The sequence below is a fragment of the Anoplopoma fimbria genome, chromosome 7 (genome assembly GCF_027596085.1).
Source record: "Anoplopoma fimbria isolate UVic2021 breed Golden Eagle Sablefish chromosome 7, Afim_UVic_2022, whole genome shotgun sequence".
In the NCBI taxonomy this organism is placed as follows: domain Eukaryota; kingdom Metazoa; phylum Chordata; class Actinopteri; order Perciformes; family Anoplopomatidae; genus Anoplopoma; species Anoplopoma fimbria.
In genome coordinates, this window is record NC_072455.1 from 15,190,829 (window position 1) to 15,209,327 (window position 18,499).

An 18,499-nucleotide genomic window follows, 5' to 3' on the forward strand; every position below is an offset into this window, starting at 1 on the left:
GTTTTTAGCCTTAAAGGACTTTTTTAAAATACCCTCACAACAATTTGTTGTAATACATTATTAAACTTTTACACAAACACAGTGGGACTATTGTGTTTATTTGATCATTGATATCTGACTATTATGAGTCAAAAGAAGCTTTGAAAGCACATGCCTGGTGCTTGTATTGTAAAAAGTCCTAATGCAAAAAAAAGTTCTGTTCCTTCACAGATAAGTCTAATAATCTAGACATTCCTGTGTGTGCTCGAATTCATTATTCTTATTGTTACATTATTGTGTGCAAAACAATCAGAAAATGGACAGTAACATCAATATCGACAACCAACTGATACAATTGTCATACATGTCAGTTGTTAATGGGGATTCTTTATTGTGCAGTGTACAGAATTTCTACATATATGTGAAGAATCTTTATAGCAATACCTTAACAAATGCAGTAAGTATAATTAAACAAACCTCGGTTAGTGAGCATTTGTATGGTATTTCAGAAAAAAAGTTCAACTCTATGACTCAGTTGTATTCATGATACATGGGAAGTACAATACAAATCTACTTGTTATTAATACACACACTAGTGCTTCAATGTTAAAACCCTGGAGGATTTTGTTGTAATGATTTCAAAACATTTTAAACAATGTGCCCATATCCCAAAACACTGCTCCACCTGTTTCAGTAATGCAGATTTAGAGAGGTGACAAAGTTTTTAGTAATGACAGTCGGACACATTGTTTGGCTTAAATAACATGATGACAATCACATGTATGTTGGGGAATGCAGAGAGATAATGTTCAGGACTCACTCTATCTAACATAACCTTGATGGAAAAGCATCATTTTACAGTCCATTCTGAAGACTGTAGTTTATTGAAAACAGTAGTAAATTGTACATTTAGTCATTCTCAAGTTGCATTCTCAAAATAGCCATTAACTTATTAGCAGCACCCACAGATAATTGAGGTCATATACTTCATTAGCTTTCTGACACTTAAACACTACTTATCTAAGGCTGAACTGCCACAACTAAATAAAGAATCCATGGCTCATGTGTACTACATTTTCATTCAGCCTCTGTCCTACGCATTTCATAACGACTGTGGATCAATCCATGTGTCCTTGTAAAAGCTAAACGAGAGGAGTTGTCCCGAGTCAGCAGTAAATAAGAGGGTGCATTACCCTAGCTTCACAGCAGAGGGCGACTGTAACACACAGTAGGGTTTTATGGGCAGTATGGTGTGTCCTCTAGCAGAAACCGCATTATTGGGTTATCAATGTGGATCGAATGTAGGATGTAAATGCTCCACCAGCATAACCACTAATGCCTTTTGAAGTGGTTGCTATTTTTCTATTAATGACTAAATAGGTGAATATCTCATCTTAAGAGTTAAGTACTGTTTACTCAGTGGTCCAAACAAGTAACTATACTGCATGGTCTTCCTTGAATCTTGCACTACACCACTGCCATGTAGTTAACATTCAGAGAAGCTCCGAGTCACCGTAAATTGTCACTGTGACAGATTTCTAGCTTGCTGCATTATTTCTGCATTGTCACAGCTGAATGCAAGAGGCATGCTCGTGCATATGTGTTGAGAAGGTCATGGCGACATTAAATCAGGAACACCAGATGTTCTTCAGAGAGAGAGAGTGTGTTTGCAGTTGATTTATGCACCCTGACCTCTGTAACCTCTCTTTGGGAAACTCATAAAGAGCTGCAGGAATGGTTTATTTTCTTGTGATTACACACACACACACACACACACACACACACACACACACACACACACACACACACACACACACTCACAGCACAGCACCTACATGCACGTACAAGCTGCATCCAAACCTAGTAGAATATCTCTCTCTTTCTGCTCTGATCACGGATAAAAAAGGCAGTTAGAGATGTCTTTGGGTGAAAAATGGTTTGATATGAATGACTCATATTGCAGATTTAATATTGCCCACAACATTGCCCACAACCACGTGTATTGTCATGGGAGAACACAGCAATATATTGCATGCACACATACCAACTGTTCTCACATTCACTATTTAGTTACAGACGTCTCTCCTTCCCCCGACTGCTGTTACTTGACGTTCCCTCTCTCTCCCCTGTTATAAATTTCAACCCTCAGTGTATTTGCTATTGAATCATAAATCATAAATTCCCTTCCTGTAACTCTCTCTCCCCCCTCGCTCTCCCTCTCATTTTCTTACACAATAGCCCAGACCTGATGTCAGAGGGCAGTCCTGTTTAAAATGTGTGTGTATTATGTGTGTGAGTGTGTATCTTCTACCCCAGCCTTTCCTGTGGCCCCACCCCAGGCTTCACCGGTGAGTTTGTCCAATGCCACTTGCAGGGACACATACATGTGCGCATGCACGCACTGGAACATACAACACACCCTTCTGTGCACATGAGAAGGAAGTGGCCCGTTAGCACGCACTTCTAGTTACAATATCGCCTTCATTATTTTCTGCACAAACTCAGTATTCCTGCACGTACAAGTGCTCCTAGTCTGAGGTCTTTTTAACGCTCACCACTAAGGGGCTGTTGTCACTCTGACAAGCAACAGGCCTACAGTATGATTTTAACAAGGACTTCGGTGAACATGGAAGTCTATTCCTGCTACACATTTGTTCCAGAAACCTTTAAGAAATCAATGAGTCGCTAAGTACATGCAGATATTTCTACCCCCCCTCTTAATGGTTCCCCTGTGCGTTTTACAACCAATGTTCAGACTCTAGGCCCCTTGTGTGTTTTTTTATGTTTGCTTCCAAAAATTGTGCAAAAAGTCATGCAGTACTTGTGCAAGACTATTTGTTTTACAAGAGGTTGTATAATTATTAACGCTTTATAACCAACAGCACGGGAGCAGGTTGAGGAGATCTGCATATTCATGACCATTATTCACCTTAATAAACGAAATGGGTAGAATAACATTCTTTTCAAAAAGGCATGTGAATGTGCAGAGCATCTGTCCCTGCTAAACTAGAACTTTACAGTGCATGCATCTTGACCTAAGCTTAGTTAGATTATAATATTTATACTCCTCTCTTGTCTGTATGTTAAATATGAGGCTATAGCAAGTCAGCTAAGCTTAGCGTAAAGACTAGATACAGGGGGAAACAGCTAGCCTCTAGCTGTTAGCTCAAAAAAGATCAGCATACCAGCAACCCTAAAGCTCACTAATTAAACATTATTTATAATTAGAAAACTTCGTTCAAAAACAAGATATGCATTTTAATTTTATGTAAAAGGAACAGTTTTACATTTTGGGGACTATACGCAGAGATTGATTTCCCTAGCATGTCTAAGGGTTAATATGGGGCTACCAGCTTAGTTTAGCAAAAAAGTTTAGTGTTTTAATTTGCGGGCTGTAGAGGTGCTGGTAGGTGGATTTAGGTTTTCCTTTTGAACAAAGCCATGTTAGCTGTTTCCCCATAGCTCCACTAGGCTAAGTTAGCTGTTTGTAGCCTGTAGCTAGTGGTACCAATGTTAGCATCTAACTCTCAGCACGGAAGCGAATAAGTGTATCTCCTGAAAAGTCTAATTAACATGCACTAGCATAAATGTATGTATTTTGGTCGATACTGTGAAAAGCTATCAACAAGATATAAACAACGTAACTGCCTTTACAAAAAAAAATCTAAAATGATTGTTATTTCCATGAATGCTATCTGGTGGGGGAAGTAGCAGGTTCTCATATGGGCAGTGGTTGAGATTGGGGTCTATTTTGAGCAGTTTGAGGAAGAACAGTATCTCAGTGTGTGTGTGTTGGCATGCACACTTGCATGTGTATGTTATGGGTGTGTTTCCGTCGTTCGAGGACTTCCAGGGTCCCAGAGATAATGTGCAATTCATGAGAGTAATGCAGCACAGGGGTTCCTTCCTGTCACCTGACTCCATCACTTCCTGTGTTGGGCTTCCTGCGTCCGGACCTCCAGGGAGAGAAGGGTGAGGCTGCACCCAGACCTCGACTCAAGATCTGTTTCAGAATTTAGATTCGTTGGGGTGATGGAGGAGATTGAATGTGGGCCCCCTGCTGGGAGTAAAGCCTATGGTTTAATAAGGTCTAATGCAGAGGAGGAAAAAGCTGATTGCCAAGCAGAGGTGTCAGGCAAAATAATGGAAAGCACAGGTTTGATAGCAAAGCTGTTGAAAGGCTGCCAACCGACTGCTAATTTAGTGATTAGATAATTAACTGGAGCAAATGAATACAGGCGGGGGATCAAACATAATGGATTAAACAAGGAAAGAAGGAAGAGAAGAGAGAGAATGGCCAATAAAGCAGAGAAGGGACAGATGTAAAACAATAAAAGCAGCAATAAAGCAAAAGAAAGAAGGAGAAAGAGTGGTGATGGCAGGATCCATATGGGGCCTCTTGGTTTTTGGGCAGCAATGGGAGACATGCCAGGTAATGGCTTCCAGACACGCACACACACACACACACACACACACACACACACACACACACACACACACACACACACACACACACACACACACACTAATTCGATTTGGAAATTTGACAGGACAAGGAGTGTATGTGGATGTGTGTGTGTGTGTGTGTGTGTGTGTGTGTGTGTGTGTGTGTTGTGTGTGTGTGTGTGTGTGTGTGTGTGTGTGTGTGTGTGTACCAGAGGCCTTTTCTTTCGAACACTCAAGAGGTCTGACTTCCTCTGCCCATTGGGAGCGGGGCCAGCTCAGAGTCTGTGTGTGTGTGTGTGTGTGTGTGTGTGTGTGTGTGTGTGTGTGTGTGTGTGTGTGTGTGTGTGTGTGTGTGTGTGTGTGTGTGTGTGTGTGTGTGTGATTTCAAGCACTGGGGGTTAATGTATGCTTTCAATCACAGCTCTAGTGGGGAGAAATCAGATCCTTGCAGCATTGACGTGGACCTCAAGATCCACACACACAAATCTACACACACACACACACAAAGACACAGCATAAGAAAACATGTATTTGGTAAGACTGCAGCGAATGCATTTGCCACAGTTTAACTTTTAAACTGATTGTCATAGTCTGCAAATTTCCCCGCTGCGGGACTAATAAAGGATTATCTTATCTTATCTTATAGATACAACTCTCAGACATTAGAGATGTATCGATCTTCTCATCTAGATCTCGACAAGAAAGCAAATAAACATATTTCCAAACCATTCACTGAACTGTGCATTTAAAACTTGTTAATCATTTGTTTCATGCTGGCAGAACACACCTGACCGCTTCCTGCTTTTGTCTGCAAAGTTAGAAAGTTGTACCTAAAGGTCATGAAAAGGTTATGAAAAGGTTAACGGAGCAGCTACTGCAACAAGGAAAGTAAAGGGATAAAGACAAAGAAGTGGAAAGGAGACAAAAAAAAGATAAAATAATTAAAACAAAGCGACAGAATGTGAAGAGATGAAAAGAGAAGCAAAGAGGAGTACAGGAAGACATAATTAAACAGAGGAAGGATAGATATGGAGGAATGGGAGGGGATGGAGAGGGCAAGATGACTTAATACATAGCCTGCTCTGGAATACTCCACCCTCAATCTCCAACGCACACACACACGCCACAATTTCCCAGTGAGGTAAATCCCCCAGCATTCCCCCACATATACGCTGTCATAGCCCTCCCACTCTTCCAACTTTTTGGTGTGTGTGTGTGTTTGTGTGTGTGTGTCACCACTTTTCTCTGACATTCCTGCATAGAGTGGAGACGCAGCGAGCTCGGCTGAAGAGAGATAGAACTACAAATCCAACTCAGAACTTCTCAGAAGAAGAAGAAAAATTCCAATTTTGGGACATCTGCCTGCAGATGCAGCGGGGAAGTCCTTTTTAACAAGGGATTTCTAGAGAAACATCATATCCAGTCACAGTTTCCTCCTGTTCGCCTCCTCTCCATCTCCGTCCCTGACTGTGGTGGGGAATACTTTTGGAGAGGCAAAAACTTAAAAAGGGAATAGTGTTGCAACAGCATACAAAGAGGTGAGTTAAGATTCAAAGCACTTCCAATTGTTGATGACATGTACCTATGGCGGTTGAATTTGGGTTTTTTTATAAGCAGTTTTGGACAAACGCATCCGTCAAAACTTGTGTTGTCTGCAGTCTTTTGAGTTGCCCTTTAGTTTCTAAACTACAAACTTTCATGTTTGTATTGTTTATTATTCATGGTTCTGTTATGAACTGTCAATGCTGCATGATAATGAGCACTAAAAAAAGCCTGTCTTGCCAGTAAATCTGCCATATACTTTAAAGTGAGAGTGCTCTATTGTTAATGGTGCGTAAAAGTGGAGGGTGTTGCACAATCTGTCCTTAATGTAACGTCTCGGGGGGGGCTGCTTGTTCTGCTGATCCCCTGCAAGCTTTAAGTCGTGTGTCTGGTAAAGGGAGAGAGAAGAAAAGAGGGGCAAAAGGGGGGTTGGATGTAAATCGTCCACTGCACATTGATCTTACAGAGACGACGGGATGTAACAGAAACAGACGGAAAGAAAAAAGTATGTGCAAGAGCGATGAAACAAGGCAGAGATGTGGAGTTTCAAACTCTGGTTTTACCATCAAAAAGCAAGGACAGACCCTGTGAGGGGAAGCCAGTGATGCACACATGCACAACAGTACACATTAAAATGTTAAAATGTTTTTCATGCCTGAATAAAGACAGGCAGATGTTGCATGCATGTACGCAAAGAAAGGATGTCAAACTAACTCACACTCTTTTTCTCTCACTTTCTCAATCACACACTCACAGAACAAGATTAAAACAAACACAGCTTTGTTTCATTGGACTCCTTTGTTTAGTTTTGCTCTTGGCTCGGATCACACAGGCACACACACACACAAGCCAATGTAAACCAACACACACACGCACAAAGACACAAATTAAATGCATGTGCAGAAGGACATACAGATGGCATAGAGACAACTCAATAATTAGGATTATATACAGTATATATTTTCTTGTTCACTTTAAAATGTTTTCTTGTTTGTTTAACCCATACAAAAAGTTGGCTCATATAACATTTAGATATTTAGTATTTTGCAGACCTTTTGAGTACTAAACTTAAACCTAAAATCTTCTCCATGCAACCAGTAGCTGAAAACTTGAAGTTGAATTGTGCTGTGAAAGATAGTTGGGGTGTGTCTTCTTCACTTCCCCTCCTTGGCTAAAGAATATCTTTGGTGTGTCCAAAATGCTCCCACTATCTCATGCACTGTATCTGTTTTATGTTTTTTGGAAGCCATAAATAATTTATTATGCTATTTGCACCATGTTGGTGTTGTTGTGTTTCTCCGCAGACCCTGGCTCCTGTAAAGATGGCTGACGTGGTGCAGCCAGACCCCAACAGCCTGCAGATACCTGGTGAGACACGCATACAGTACTGTACAGTTTATACACATGCTACGTTACTATGGCAACCTTGTCAAAACGACTCACTTCTCTCTCTCTCTGCTTATCTTTTGGAGTGTGAACACACTGACCTCTCCATGTCCCTCTCCCACTTGGGAATATTACTCTTATCAGATTCCATTCATTCCAGTTCACTTCCTCCTCCTCTTTCTCTTTCTCCATTCACTGTCAGGTGATCATTTATCAGCCCCTTCATCGCCTGCGACAGCTAGAAATGACTGCAGCATCACACCCCTCACACCTTCACCCTCACCGGTAACACACACACACACACACACACACACACACACACACACACACACACACACACACACACACACACACACACACACACACACACACACACACACACACCCTTTCCCCTTTCTACTTTTTTTCTTTATATTTAGCGTCTAAACACGACCTGTAAACCCACATCTACTTCTCACTGTCATTATGGTTTGTAAAAACACTCAGAGTTAAAAGTGAAGTGTAGACGTAACACACTACTACAATCTGTGGTAAAGAAAAGCTACATATTAGGAGTTAAGGAGGGAGGAGAGGAGAGGAGAGGAGAGTAGAGTAGAGTAGAGTAGAGTAGAGTAGAGTAGAGAGAGAGAGTAGAGTAGAGGAGAGGAGAGGAGAGTAGAGGAGAGAGGAGAGGAGAGGAGAGGTTTTAAAAATCCATATCTGAACCAATTTACATGGCAATCGATCAAATAAGAGTAATCCTGAAGAATTATTCTCCTATCAGTACCGTCTACCAATCACACAAACTCTCCCTTTCAGATGGTGGAGGTCAGACCCAGGATGACCTGTCCGTTCTCCGTTGTTGTGGCGATAGACTTTGGGACGACCTCCAGCGGCTACGCGTTCAGCTTCACACAGGACTCGGAAGCCATTCACATGATGAAGTAAGAACTCGTGTTTATTGTCTTCAATTCAGTTCTGTTATTTTATTTCCTATCCTTGACATCTTTTTTCTTCCTTCCTTCGCAGGCGCTGGGAGGGCGGCGACCCAGGGGTGGCCAATCAGAAGAGCCCGACCTGTCTGCTGCTGACTCCCGAATTGCGGTTCCACAGTTTTGGGTTCGCGGCCCGGGACTTCTACCACGACCTGGACCCAGAGGAGGCCCGGCACTGGCTGTACTTTGATAAGTTCAAGATGAAGATCCACAGCACAAGTGTAAGAGAGATCAGGAGAATCAGATGAGAAAGGGGGAGTATATGGGTAGAAGTAACATAAAGCCAATTTTTTATAACACTTCCAGAAAAAAAGGGCCAATTTGCATCGAACTGCATTGTGGGAACTGCAGGATCCAGTGGTTTTGGAGCTTAAACTATATTAGGTCTTCTTTTGACTCTGTCTCTCATAAGTCTCCCAATTTTATAAAAATGCAATACAAAATTACTGGAGTATACCCTTTGAGGCTTTAAGCATCAGAGAAAAGACTTGTCTTTGCTGCAGTTTTTGAGCAGCTGCGTCTGTGTTTGCTGCAGGACCTCACCATGGAGACGGAGCTGGAGGCGGTCAACGGACGGAAGGTCCGAGCCATCGAGGTTTTTGCTCACGCCCTGCACTTCTTCAGGGAACATGCTCTAAAGGTGCACATTAAAGCCCCAGTTTAAGTATGAAGCCTCAAGGTGGACACATTTATGCACTGGATTATATTAGTGTGATGTATTTACATGTGGCTTATATGTATAAACCTTTACTTTGCAAGCCAAGGGGTAGAGATGACTTAAAATGTTTGCTGCACTGTAGCACATAAAGTGATTTGCTTTGATGGAAGCTCATGACTTGAGTTCGATTTTGAGGGGTTTACCAAAGAAAGTGCTTCATTGATCCTGTTTTAGGAGGTGAAGGACCAGTCCACATCGGAGCTGGAGGGAGAAGAGATCAGATGGGTTATTACCGTCCCTGCTGTGTGGAGACAACCTGCCAAACAGTTCATGAGAGAGGCTGCATACCTGGTAGGAACACACACACACACACACACACACACACACACACACACACACACACACACACACACACACACACACACACACACACACACACACACACACACACACACACACACACACACACATACATTTTGATGAATCCTAGCATACAGCAATAGATAAGGAAAAACTTGTTCTGGTCTGACAAAAACAGGCCTTTTCCCCAATTTTTTAAAATTTATGACCATGTTGCATAACAATTTGAGCGATACATGGTTTTGAAGTGTAGCCATGAATGGATGCCAGTATAGCACATACATGTAACTGTAACAGCTCCTGGTTGTAAGACTTAAACTTTCAAAATCCTAGCCGTATGCGTGACAGAGAGAGGAAGAACAACACGAAGATGGAAAGAAAGGCAACATATAAAGCATGAGATAAAGGCTGTGATTAATGTTCCCATGGAAGATCACTTACTATACACACACACACACACAAACACACAGAAACACACAGATTATAACGCTGCACTTTTGCCTCCATCCTCCTCGTATATCTTCCCATCAACACACACTTGCTGTGCTGTACGAGTCACAATGACTTGTAGGAAGTGTGCGTATATGGACAGGAATGCAGGGGGTCCTATCATAATACACATCAATGAGAATGGACCTGTGTGTGTGTGTGTGTGTGTGTGTGTGTGTGTGTGTGTGTGTGTGTGTGTGTGTGTGTGTGTGTGTGTGTGTGTGTGTGTGTGTGTGAGAGAGACAGTATGTACCTGTACAGTACATATGCAAATACTGTACAACTTTTACCTTCTAATGCCATGCTCATGCTTGTTTTCTTTATGTTCAATTTTCACATTTTTACACACACACACACACACACACACACACACACACACACACACACACACACACACACACACACACACACACACACACACACACACACACACACACACACACACACACACACACAGGTCTTCTCAGCATTATCTCAGATCTGCCCTTCACTCACCCAGGTACATACATAAACAGTCTAATTCATACACACTGGCATATAGGCACACACACCCTGCGCTGGCTCCCAGCTTGAGTCCGTCGGGGTGTGTGTTCTTCCTGCTGGTGATGATGTCATCACAAGTGAACAATGAGCGAGACCGGCGTACAAACACAGGAAGTGGTGTCCAGACCCCCGCCCTGCACACTCATACACACACATCATTCAAGCCACTCAACTTTACACCCAATACATCAAGACTGTGCTTATATAACAACTCTCCTCTCCTAATGGCACTTAGCATTTGTATATACAGACCAAAGCAGTATCTACATGCATGTCTAAAAGCATGATGGATTTTTAAAAGCAGCTTTTTTTTTGTCTCAAACTCTTTTTTTTCTCTTGTTCATCCCTTTAGTATCTCAGTGTGATCTCAAATGTTTCTCTCCCTCTCTATCCCTCTTGTCTTGTCCAGGCTGGTCTGGTGTCTCCTGACTGTCCTGAGCAGCTCCTCATCGCTCTGGAACCCGAAGCTGCGTCCATTTACTGCCGTAAGCTCCGCCTCCACCAGGTGCTTGACCTGAGCTTGCAGCCAATCACAAATGGCTTCGATCCGGAAGGTTCCCGGCCCTTTGACTCAAGCTTCAGACAAGGTAGTGAAGAGAGAGTGTGTGTTGCTCTGTGTGTCCTTTTTATGTGTGTGTGTCTGTGTGGGGTGTGTGTGTGTGTGTGTGTGTGTGTGTGTGTGTGTGGTGTGTGTGTGTGTGTGTGTGTGTGTGTGTGTGTGTGTGTGTGTGTGTGTGTGTGTGTGTGTGTGTGTGTGTGTTATTGTGGGCTTTGTCATTAGCATAAGCTTGAAACCACAGTGTGTTCCTGGAAATGCTGATGGATTCCACTTGGGTATTGTGGTTTATGCAAAGGACCAACTGGATGTGTTTGAGTGTGAGATCTGACTTCAGATACTACTTGTGGTTTTTCCTCAGATGACTTTGCATTTTTTCTAGATCATGATGTATTCTATATCTAATGTTTATTTTGTTTCAAATCATTTTAGCAAAGTTATTCAGGGAACCAGGGTTGATTTGCTGCAAGGACAATGCATGTGGTTGGCAGTGAGAGCAGAGCATGGGCATGAAAAAACTCTTCTGGTTGAATCGTCAGTATAAAGATGTGTTTCAAATTAGCTTGATCTTTGATTAAAATGTCAAAAGTGCCAATCTGTGCATATAAAAACATGATGCGAGTACTTCACCACGATGCAAATGGGCTCTTACTCGGGGTCAAGCCATAAACTCAACACTGGCATATTATCACGCGATAAAGTTAAGTCTGCAAATGTGTATGCAGACAGTTCCCCATGTACGCACCTAGAAGTAACAATAGCATTCATTTGAAGTTGGGTTTCTGGCCATCCAAATAATGCAAGTCCAATATTCCCCAATCATGAGGAAACATGCTAAATGCTTCACTCTGCATGTTACCCATCAGTCATTTGGGCTTTGAGTACAGTGGGTTTAGCAGAGGGGTTTTTTGGCTTTAAAAAAATAGTGTCCTGTTGAGCCTGAAAACGATCAGGGTGAACCAAAACCGGAAAACCAAAACAATGAGCTGAAAGATCCTAAAACACCTCCGGAACCAGAAACCCCTTTCACTTTGCAACTCAATTGTATGTGGATCCAAAAACTTATATGACGACTCAGTGGAAACATGACTATTATATTGTCACGACTATATTAAAGCTGCAGTGCAAACACTTCTGAGTTTGCAACAGTTCCAGGTAAATGCTACCATATTGCAGCAAAGAGCGAACAAGGGGATTGATGCATAATTCAGCCAACTAACATGCCGTCCAAAATCCCCATTACAGGCCCACTTAAACATATGCAGTCAGTGCCACGCACACAGAGAACATTCACACACACACGACAACACACACTAGGCACAGGATATTGTAATTGGAACAAGGTGCAGTGAGACTATGATCTCACCCCCCCCCCCCCCCCCCCCCCCACTCCCGTTCTGTCATTCTCCCCCTCTCCTTCACTCGCGTTCATTTGTCTTTCTTTTCCTTCTGTCTTTTTAACATTCCCTCCCCCTCCAACTTTCTTTCTGCCAGGTCGCACACTTTGCAAGGACTCTGCAGACACAGACCCACCACACAAACAGACATACAGCATTTCCACACTCACACAAACACACACACGCACACACACACACACACACACACACACACACACACACACACACACACATACACACTTGGCATGATGGTCGCCATGGCTTTTACTATCTTTAGCTTCTATTCCACCTCATTTCGTCTCCAAAGAAAGCACAGGGGAGTCATTAACTCACACACACAGACACACACTTACATTTTCTTTTCTGCTGTTTCATGTAAATGGTTTCCAGACTTGCATTTCATTCATCACCCCCGTACAAAGACACACACACACACACACACACACACACACTCACAATTACATACATACATAACCTCCTGCGTCATTCAGAGCCATAACAACTGTAAGGATATTTGCTTTCAAGACAATGTAGTCGTTGTTGCTCTATAATTGCTCTTTCTTTCTGTCTTTCTTTCTAATTTCCGTGGTGTAGTTATGAGGTTTGCGGGAACTTGGTAAAAACCACTTGAACCTAAATTATTCAAAGATTTCTCTCCAAACCTAACACAACACACATACAATTGCACCAGGACCCAAGCTTTGCCATAACCCTGTCAATGAGTTTGTGTTATTAAAAGCCAGAGACAGAGAAATATGACCTCTCTTTCCAAACTTCCCTCTTTTGTTCCTTTGATCTGCAGTTATTTCTCATCGTAAAAGCCCTCGTCTCATTTCATGGGTTTACTGCAAGTATGAAGGCCTATGTGTGTATCTGCTCTGTCAAACAGGCTGTCTGGTGTTTTTGTATTTCTGTCAGCTCTGTTAAGAGTGTGTCCAGTGAAGAGAGCCGGGAGAAAGTTGAGATGTGAGAGCATTTCCAACAAATCGCTTCTGTCATGTGAAAACGTCAGGACTCTGGTTTTTCTTGTTTTCCTTGGATCGAAAGACTTTATACTATTCATTGGGTAAATGTCATGGGTTCATGGCTTATGAAACTTGTTCTAAACCTTAAAGAATAAATTAGAAACATTTAACTTCATTGGGTTGAAAATGTATGTTCTCACTTGAGCCTGAATGCATTGAGCATTAGTTTAACAGAAGCTGACCCTATATGTTTTCACAGAAAGACAAAAATAAATGTTTGAATACAAGCATTGCGAGGTGGTGAGAGGTGGTGAAAGGTGGTGAAAGGTGGTGATGCCTCTCGGGGCCCACTGCTGGAGAGAGTCCATATCCATTCTTGTTGAGTTGTTTTACTTAGAAAAGAGGGGCCCAGATAAATATTTCAGGGGTACAAGAACTCCTGCCTGTGCTCCTGGGACAAAAATCCTTGCTATGCCCCTGAAGAACTGGAGAACTTCACAGCATCGCATGACTTTTAAAACTTTTTTGCTGGAAATGGCTGCCTACTGAAGCTGAAAGAAATATTCAACCATTATCTTTTGCCTCACTGTGACTTTTTGAACTGATTTAATGATCTAAGCAATTTCAAAGGTGTGTATAAAAACTGAAGCGTGTAGTGTACCTGTGTGTTTATAGCTTTGTGTTTGCTTGTTGCAGCGAGGGAGCAGCTGAGGCGATCCAGACACAGCAGGACCTTCCTGGTGGAGAGTGGAACCGGAGAGCTGTGGTCTGAGCTACAGACTGGTAGGACTCTGTGTGTGTGTGTGTGTGTGTGTGTGTGTGTGTGTGTGTGTGTGTGTGTGTGTGTGTGTGTGTGTGTGTGTGTGTGTGTGTGTGTGTGTGTGTGTGTGTGTGTGTGTGTGTGTGTGTGTGTGTGTGTGTGTGTGTGTGTGAGAGAGAGAGAGAGAGACAGACAGACCCCACATGTCGGAGATATTGATGGTTTTGGCTTTTAACCCCAGCTGGTTGACTTTTAGCAGCAGACACACCTACTCACTCATTTCTACTAAACCTCACTTTTATTTACTGCATTCACTGAGTTCTTTTCCGCTCCAGCGTGGTTGCTGTTTTCGCCCTTTATCTACAATGTCTGCTATGTTTTAAATATAAATTCCTTATATTTTGGTGGAAAAAAAGTCTAAATGTTGCAAGAGTAAACTCATAATTATACAAGGAGGGGGTTGTATTAAAAATAAGTTGGGGTTTTTTACAACCCAGAGTGCCCAGTTTTGCTGAGATGATAAATTCCCACCCAGGGACAATCAAACTCACCCAGTTCTGCTTTTTACACACTGCCTCTTTCTCTCTGTTGAGCCATGACAACAATCTGAGGAGCCACGTGACCCTTGCTGACCCTTTCTGCTCCCTTTCCTGTCAACACACACTCACACACACACACACACACATATACACATATATGAATGACCTTGCCCATGGGACTCTCCCTGTCTGCATTGTCAATGAACCAAAGGAGAGTGAACCCTTTTTTTTATCCTCCTCCTCTTGCATTTTCTTCTCTCATCCTTCCCTACATTTTTAATGCTTGTTGCTTGTTCATTGTCTATATCTCTCACTCACTCATACAGGCTTAGGGTGTGGTCAGCTAAAGTCAGGGTAACTAAGCTAAAACCAGCTCTTATCGCTTTACAGATCATAAACACACGCACGAGCAGAGCGAGTGCAGCAATCACAGATGCCTGGAGATTGTTTATGTTTTAGGGTCTGCTGGTTGAAGAGTTTCAGGCAAAACACACACACACACACACACACACACACACACACACACACACACACACACACACACACACACACACACACACACACACACACACACACACACACACACACACACACACACACACACACACACACTGGAAACATGACATTTAGACATTCCACAAAAATGAAGACATGTTATCCACAATCTACAATTTCCTCCCATAAATTGAGGAGAAACAGCATGTTCTTACAGTTGGGTAAAATATTTCCTGGCCCTGAAATCAAACCGTTTATCCAGTTATTAACAGATTTTATGAAAATGCTTAGAGTTTCCAGGACACTGAAGGTATTAAATTGTGCACTCTTTGTGTAGGCGACAGGTATATTGTTGCAGACTGCGGAGGAGGAACAGTTGACCTGACAGTCCATCAAATCGAGCAGCCACAGGGAACACTCAAAGAGCTCTACAAGGCTTCAGGTACAAACATTCACAATCTGCAAAAACACACAAAAAAAACCTGCTGTTTCCAAACTGTAGTTTTTCTTCCAGGCGGTCCGTATGGTGCTGTCGGCGTAGACCTGGCCTTCGAAGCCATGCTGTGCCAGATCTTCGGTGAGGACTTCATCCAGAGCTTCAAAGCTAAGCGGCCGGCGGCTTGGGTGGACCTCACCATCGCGTTCGAAGCGAGGAAACGGACGGCGGCGCCGGGCCGGGCCAACGCCCTCAACATCTCCCTGCCCTTCTCTTTCATCGACTACTACAAGAGACACCGGGGGCAGAGTGTGGAGGCCGCCCTGAGGAGGAGCAAGTGAGTGTGGGCTGGGAGAGCTGTGTGTGTGTGTGTGTGTGTGTGTGTGTGTGTGTGTGTGTGTGTGTGTGTGTGTGTGTGTGTGTGTGTGTGTGTGTGTGTGTGTGTGAAAGAGAGGGATGGTAGGTGAGTGTGTAAGCAGTTGATTAACCAATGGATTGATTTAGTGTATGTGTAACACTAAAGATGCAAACTCTCTCCTCTGTATGTGTGTGTCAGTATGAACATAGTGAAGTGGTCGTCCCAGGGGATGCTGCGGCTGACACAGGAAGCCATGAATGAGCTCTTCCAGCCCACCATCGTCAATATTGTCAAACACATTGGTGAGAAACACACAGAGACAAGTGCCACTTTAACAGACTCTCCCACACTGTCAAAACCTCACAGGATCACAAGTTGGATCATGGGACAAAGAGTGGATGTGTGAAATTAAAGCTCTTCCGACCTTTTCTCTCTCCTCACAGAGGAGCTGATGGCAAAGCGGGAGGTGCGCGGCGTGCGTTTCCTCTTCCTGGTTGGTGGTTTTGCAGAGTCGCCCATGCTGCAGAAAGCAGTCCAGAGAGCATTTGGGCGGATGTGTCGCATCATCATCCCCCACGACGTTGGGCTGACCATACTGAAGGGCGCCGTGCTCTTCGGGCTGGATCCCACTGTGGTGAGTGCTCAGGATCACCTGTCGGTAACAGAGCAGCTCTTTGACACCTTCTAACAGCCTCTCTCTCCTCGCAGGTCAGAGTGCGTCGATGCCCCCTGATCTACGGCGTCGGCGTCTTGAACCGCTTCGTGGAGGGGCGACACCCTCGTGACAAACTCCTCATCAAGGAGGGTCGCGAGTGGTGCACCGACATCCTCGACCGCTTCGTCTGCGTCGACCAGTCGGTGGCGCTGGGCGAGGTCGTGAGGCGCAGCTACACGCCTGCTCGTCTGGGCCAGAGGAAGATCATCATAAACATCTACTGCAGCTCCATGGAAGACGCCACCTACATCACCGACCCCGGAGTCAGGAAGTGCGGGACGATAACTTTGGACCTACCGGAACCTTTACCGCTACCGGGAGAGGTGGGAGGAGCAGGAGGAGGAGCAGGCCAGGAGAGGAGAGAGATCAGGGCGACCATGCAGTTTGGAGACACGGAGATCAAAGTCACAGCCGTTGACGTCATGTCTAACCGCTCTGTCCGGGCTTCCATAGACTTCCTGTCTAACTGAGGAGGAGCAGGAAGTAGAGATTGGAAGGATTGGAAAACATAGAAAAAAACAGATTCTAGGGATGATAAAAAACGGTAAAAAAAAACGGTACTCTTGGAATCGGCTTTGCCTTCCAGGAAGAAAGTCACGTCTTGTAATTCAGACATTTATGCTTCACCTTTATTCATAAGAGTAGAAAAAAGATCATGAGAGGAACTTTTTTTTCCAAGACTCTCCAGCCTTTATAAATACATACTTCTCTAAAAATTCGTCAGCATCTCCTCAACTGAAGGGTAGAGCGCCCTCTACATCCAAGAAAAGACGACATGACTTCAGTGGAGTTTGTCATGTCCCACCACATAATCCTGTCACAGACATTTCCTGCCCAGAAAATATTCAGAGGAACACTTGTATGGACTCTGTTAAAGCTAATGCCAGCAGGTGTCTGAGTGCACATCCCTACTGCAACGAACAGATATGTTATAATAATACAACCTCTCCAAGGTGTATTTCGACTAATGCATTAAACTACCTAGAGTGAGACTCACTCATTTTATTTGTTAACTATGAAGACTGATTCCTTTCCCAACTCATATAGTGTAACAAGTTCTGGACTGATACCTCATTTAAATCCTATTTCACCCTCCTTAAACAGATACAACTACCTAGGCTGCAGCTTTGGTTCTCCATTGTGACTATGGTTGTGCTCCACCTAGTGGCGAAAAGACTTAACTACACGCTGTAGGTGATATGGGAAGTTACAAGTCCTCAGCATGCATGAAGCACACTCCAAAGGACCCTACACAGGAAAGGACTGTGGCAGTATCGCAGAATTTAAATGTTTCTCATAAAGTACGTCACCATTCACATTCAGGTGTCGAGTATTTTTCAATGAAAATCAGGGTAAGAGCATCATCTGTATCACAAGCAATTTTTTCCAGCTTGTACTTCTTTATCCACATACAAAAAATGGGAGTACACTTACTAGCCTGTCCCGTTGCTTTCATCCACATCTGTCTTTCTCAGCAGATTTGAGTGTGATCGGTTATTAAGGAGATGGCTCAGATGTCTTCACTTGACGTTATCACACGTTAAAACATGACTTAAGTTCCATACAACTGAAGAACTGTAAGACAGGCTAAATGCATTTAAAAAGGGATGAAAAAGTAGAGCTCTAGTTATGGGTTTTTTTTTTTCAACCATGGTCTTTATTTTAATTTCAACTCCTTTTGGGGCTTTAACTCTCCCTCCTTAAGTCATCCTGTCGTGTCAAATCATTAGTCAGTCTTTGTATGTTGTAATAAACTGTATTCATGTTAGATTATCAGCCACTGCATCATGTTGACCAAATCTCACTTCTTCTGAAATGTGCAGATTGCAAAGTGATACAACGAAGCATCATCCTTTCATGATCCACGGCATTATATTTAACACTAAAATAAAAGCTCTTGT

At 43.2% G+C, this 18,499-nt stretch overlaps 1 protein-coding gene across 1 annotated transcript; it reads left to right on the plus strand.

Moving 5' to 3' along the window:
• Positions 1-5,523: 5,523 nt before the first annotated feature.
• hspa12b (heat shock protein 12B) lies at positions 5,524-18,366 on the plus strand. The gene is made up of 15 exons (XM_054601237.1): positions 5,524-5,566; positions 5,688-5,963; positions 7,272-7,335; positions 7,556-7,638; positions 8,152-8,276; positions 8,362-8,548; positions 8,863-8,967; positions 9,220-9,336; positions 10,787-10,964; positions 13,992-14,078; positions 15,427-15,531; positions 15,604-15,862; positions 16,082-16,185; positions 16,327-16,517; positions 16,592-18,366. The coding sequence occupies exons 3-15, from the start codon at positions 7,290-7,292 to the stop codon at positions 17,066-17,068; spliced, it is 2,064 nt and encodes a 687-aa protein (XP_054457212.1). The 5' UTR covers positions 5,524-5,566; positions 5,688-5,963; positions 7,272-7,289; the 3' UTR covers positions 17,069-18,366.
• The last annotated feature ends 133 nt before the right edge of the window (positions 18,367-18,499 follow it).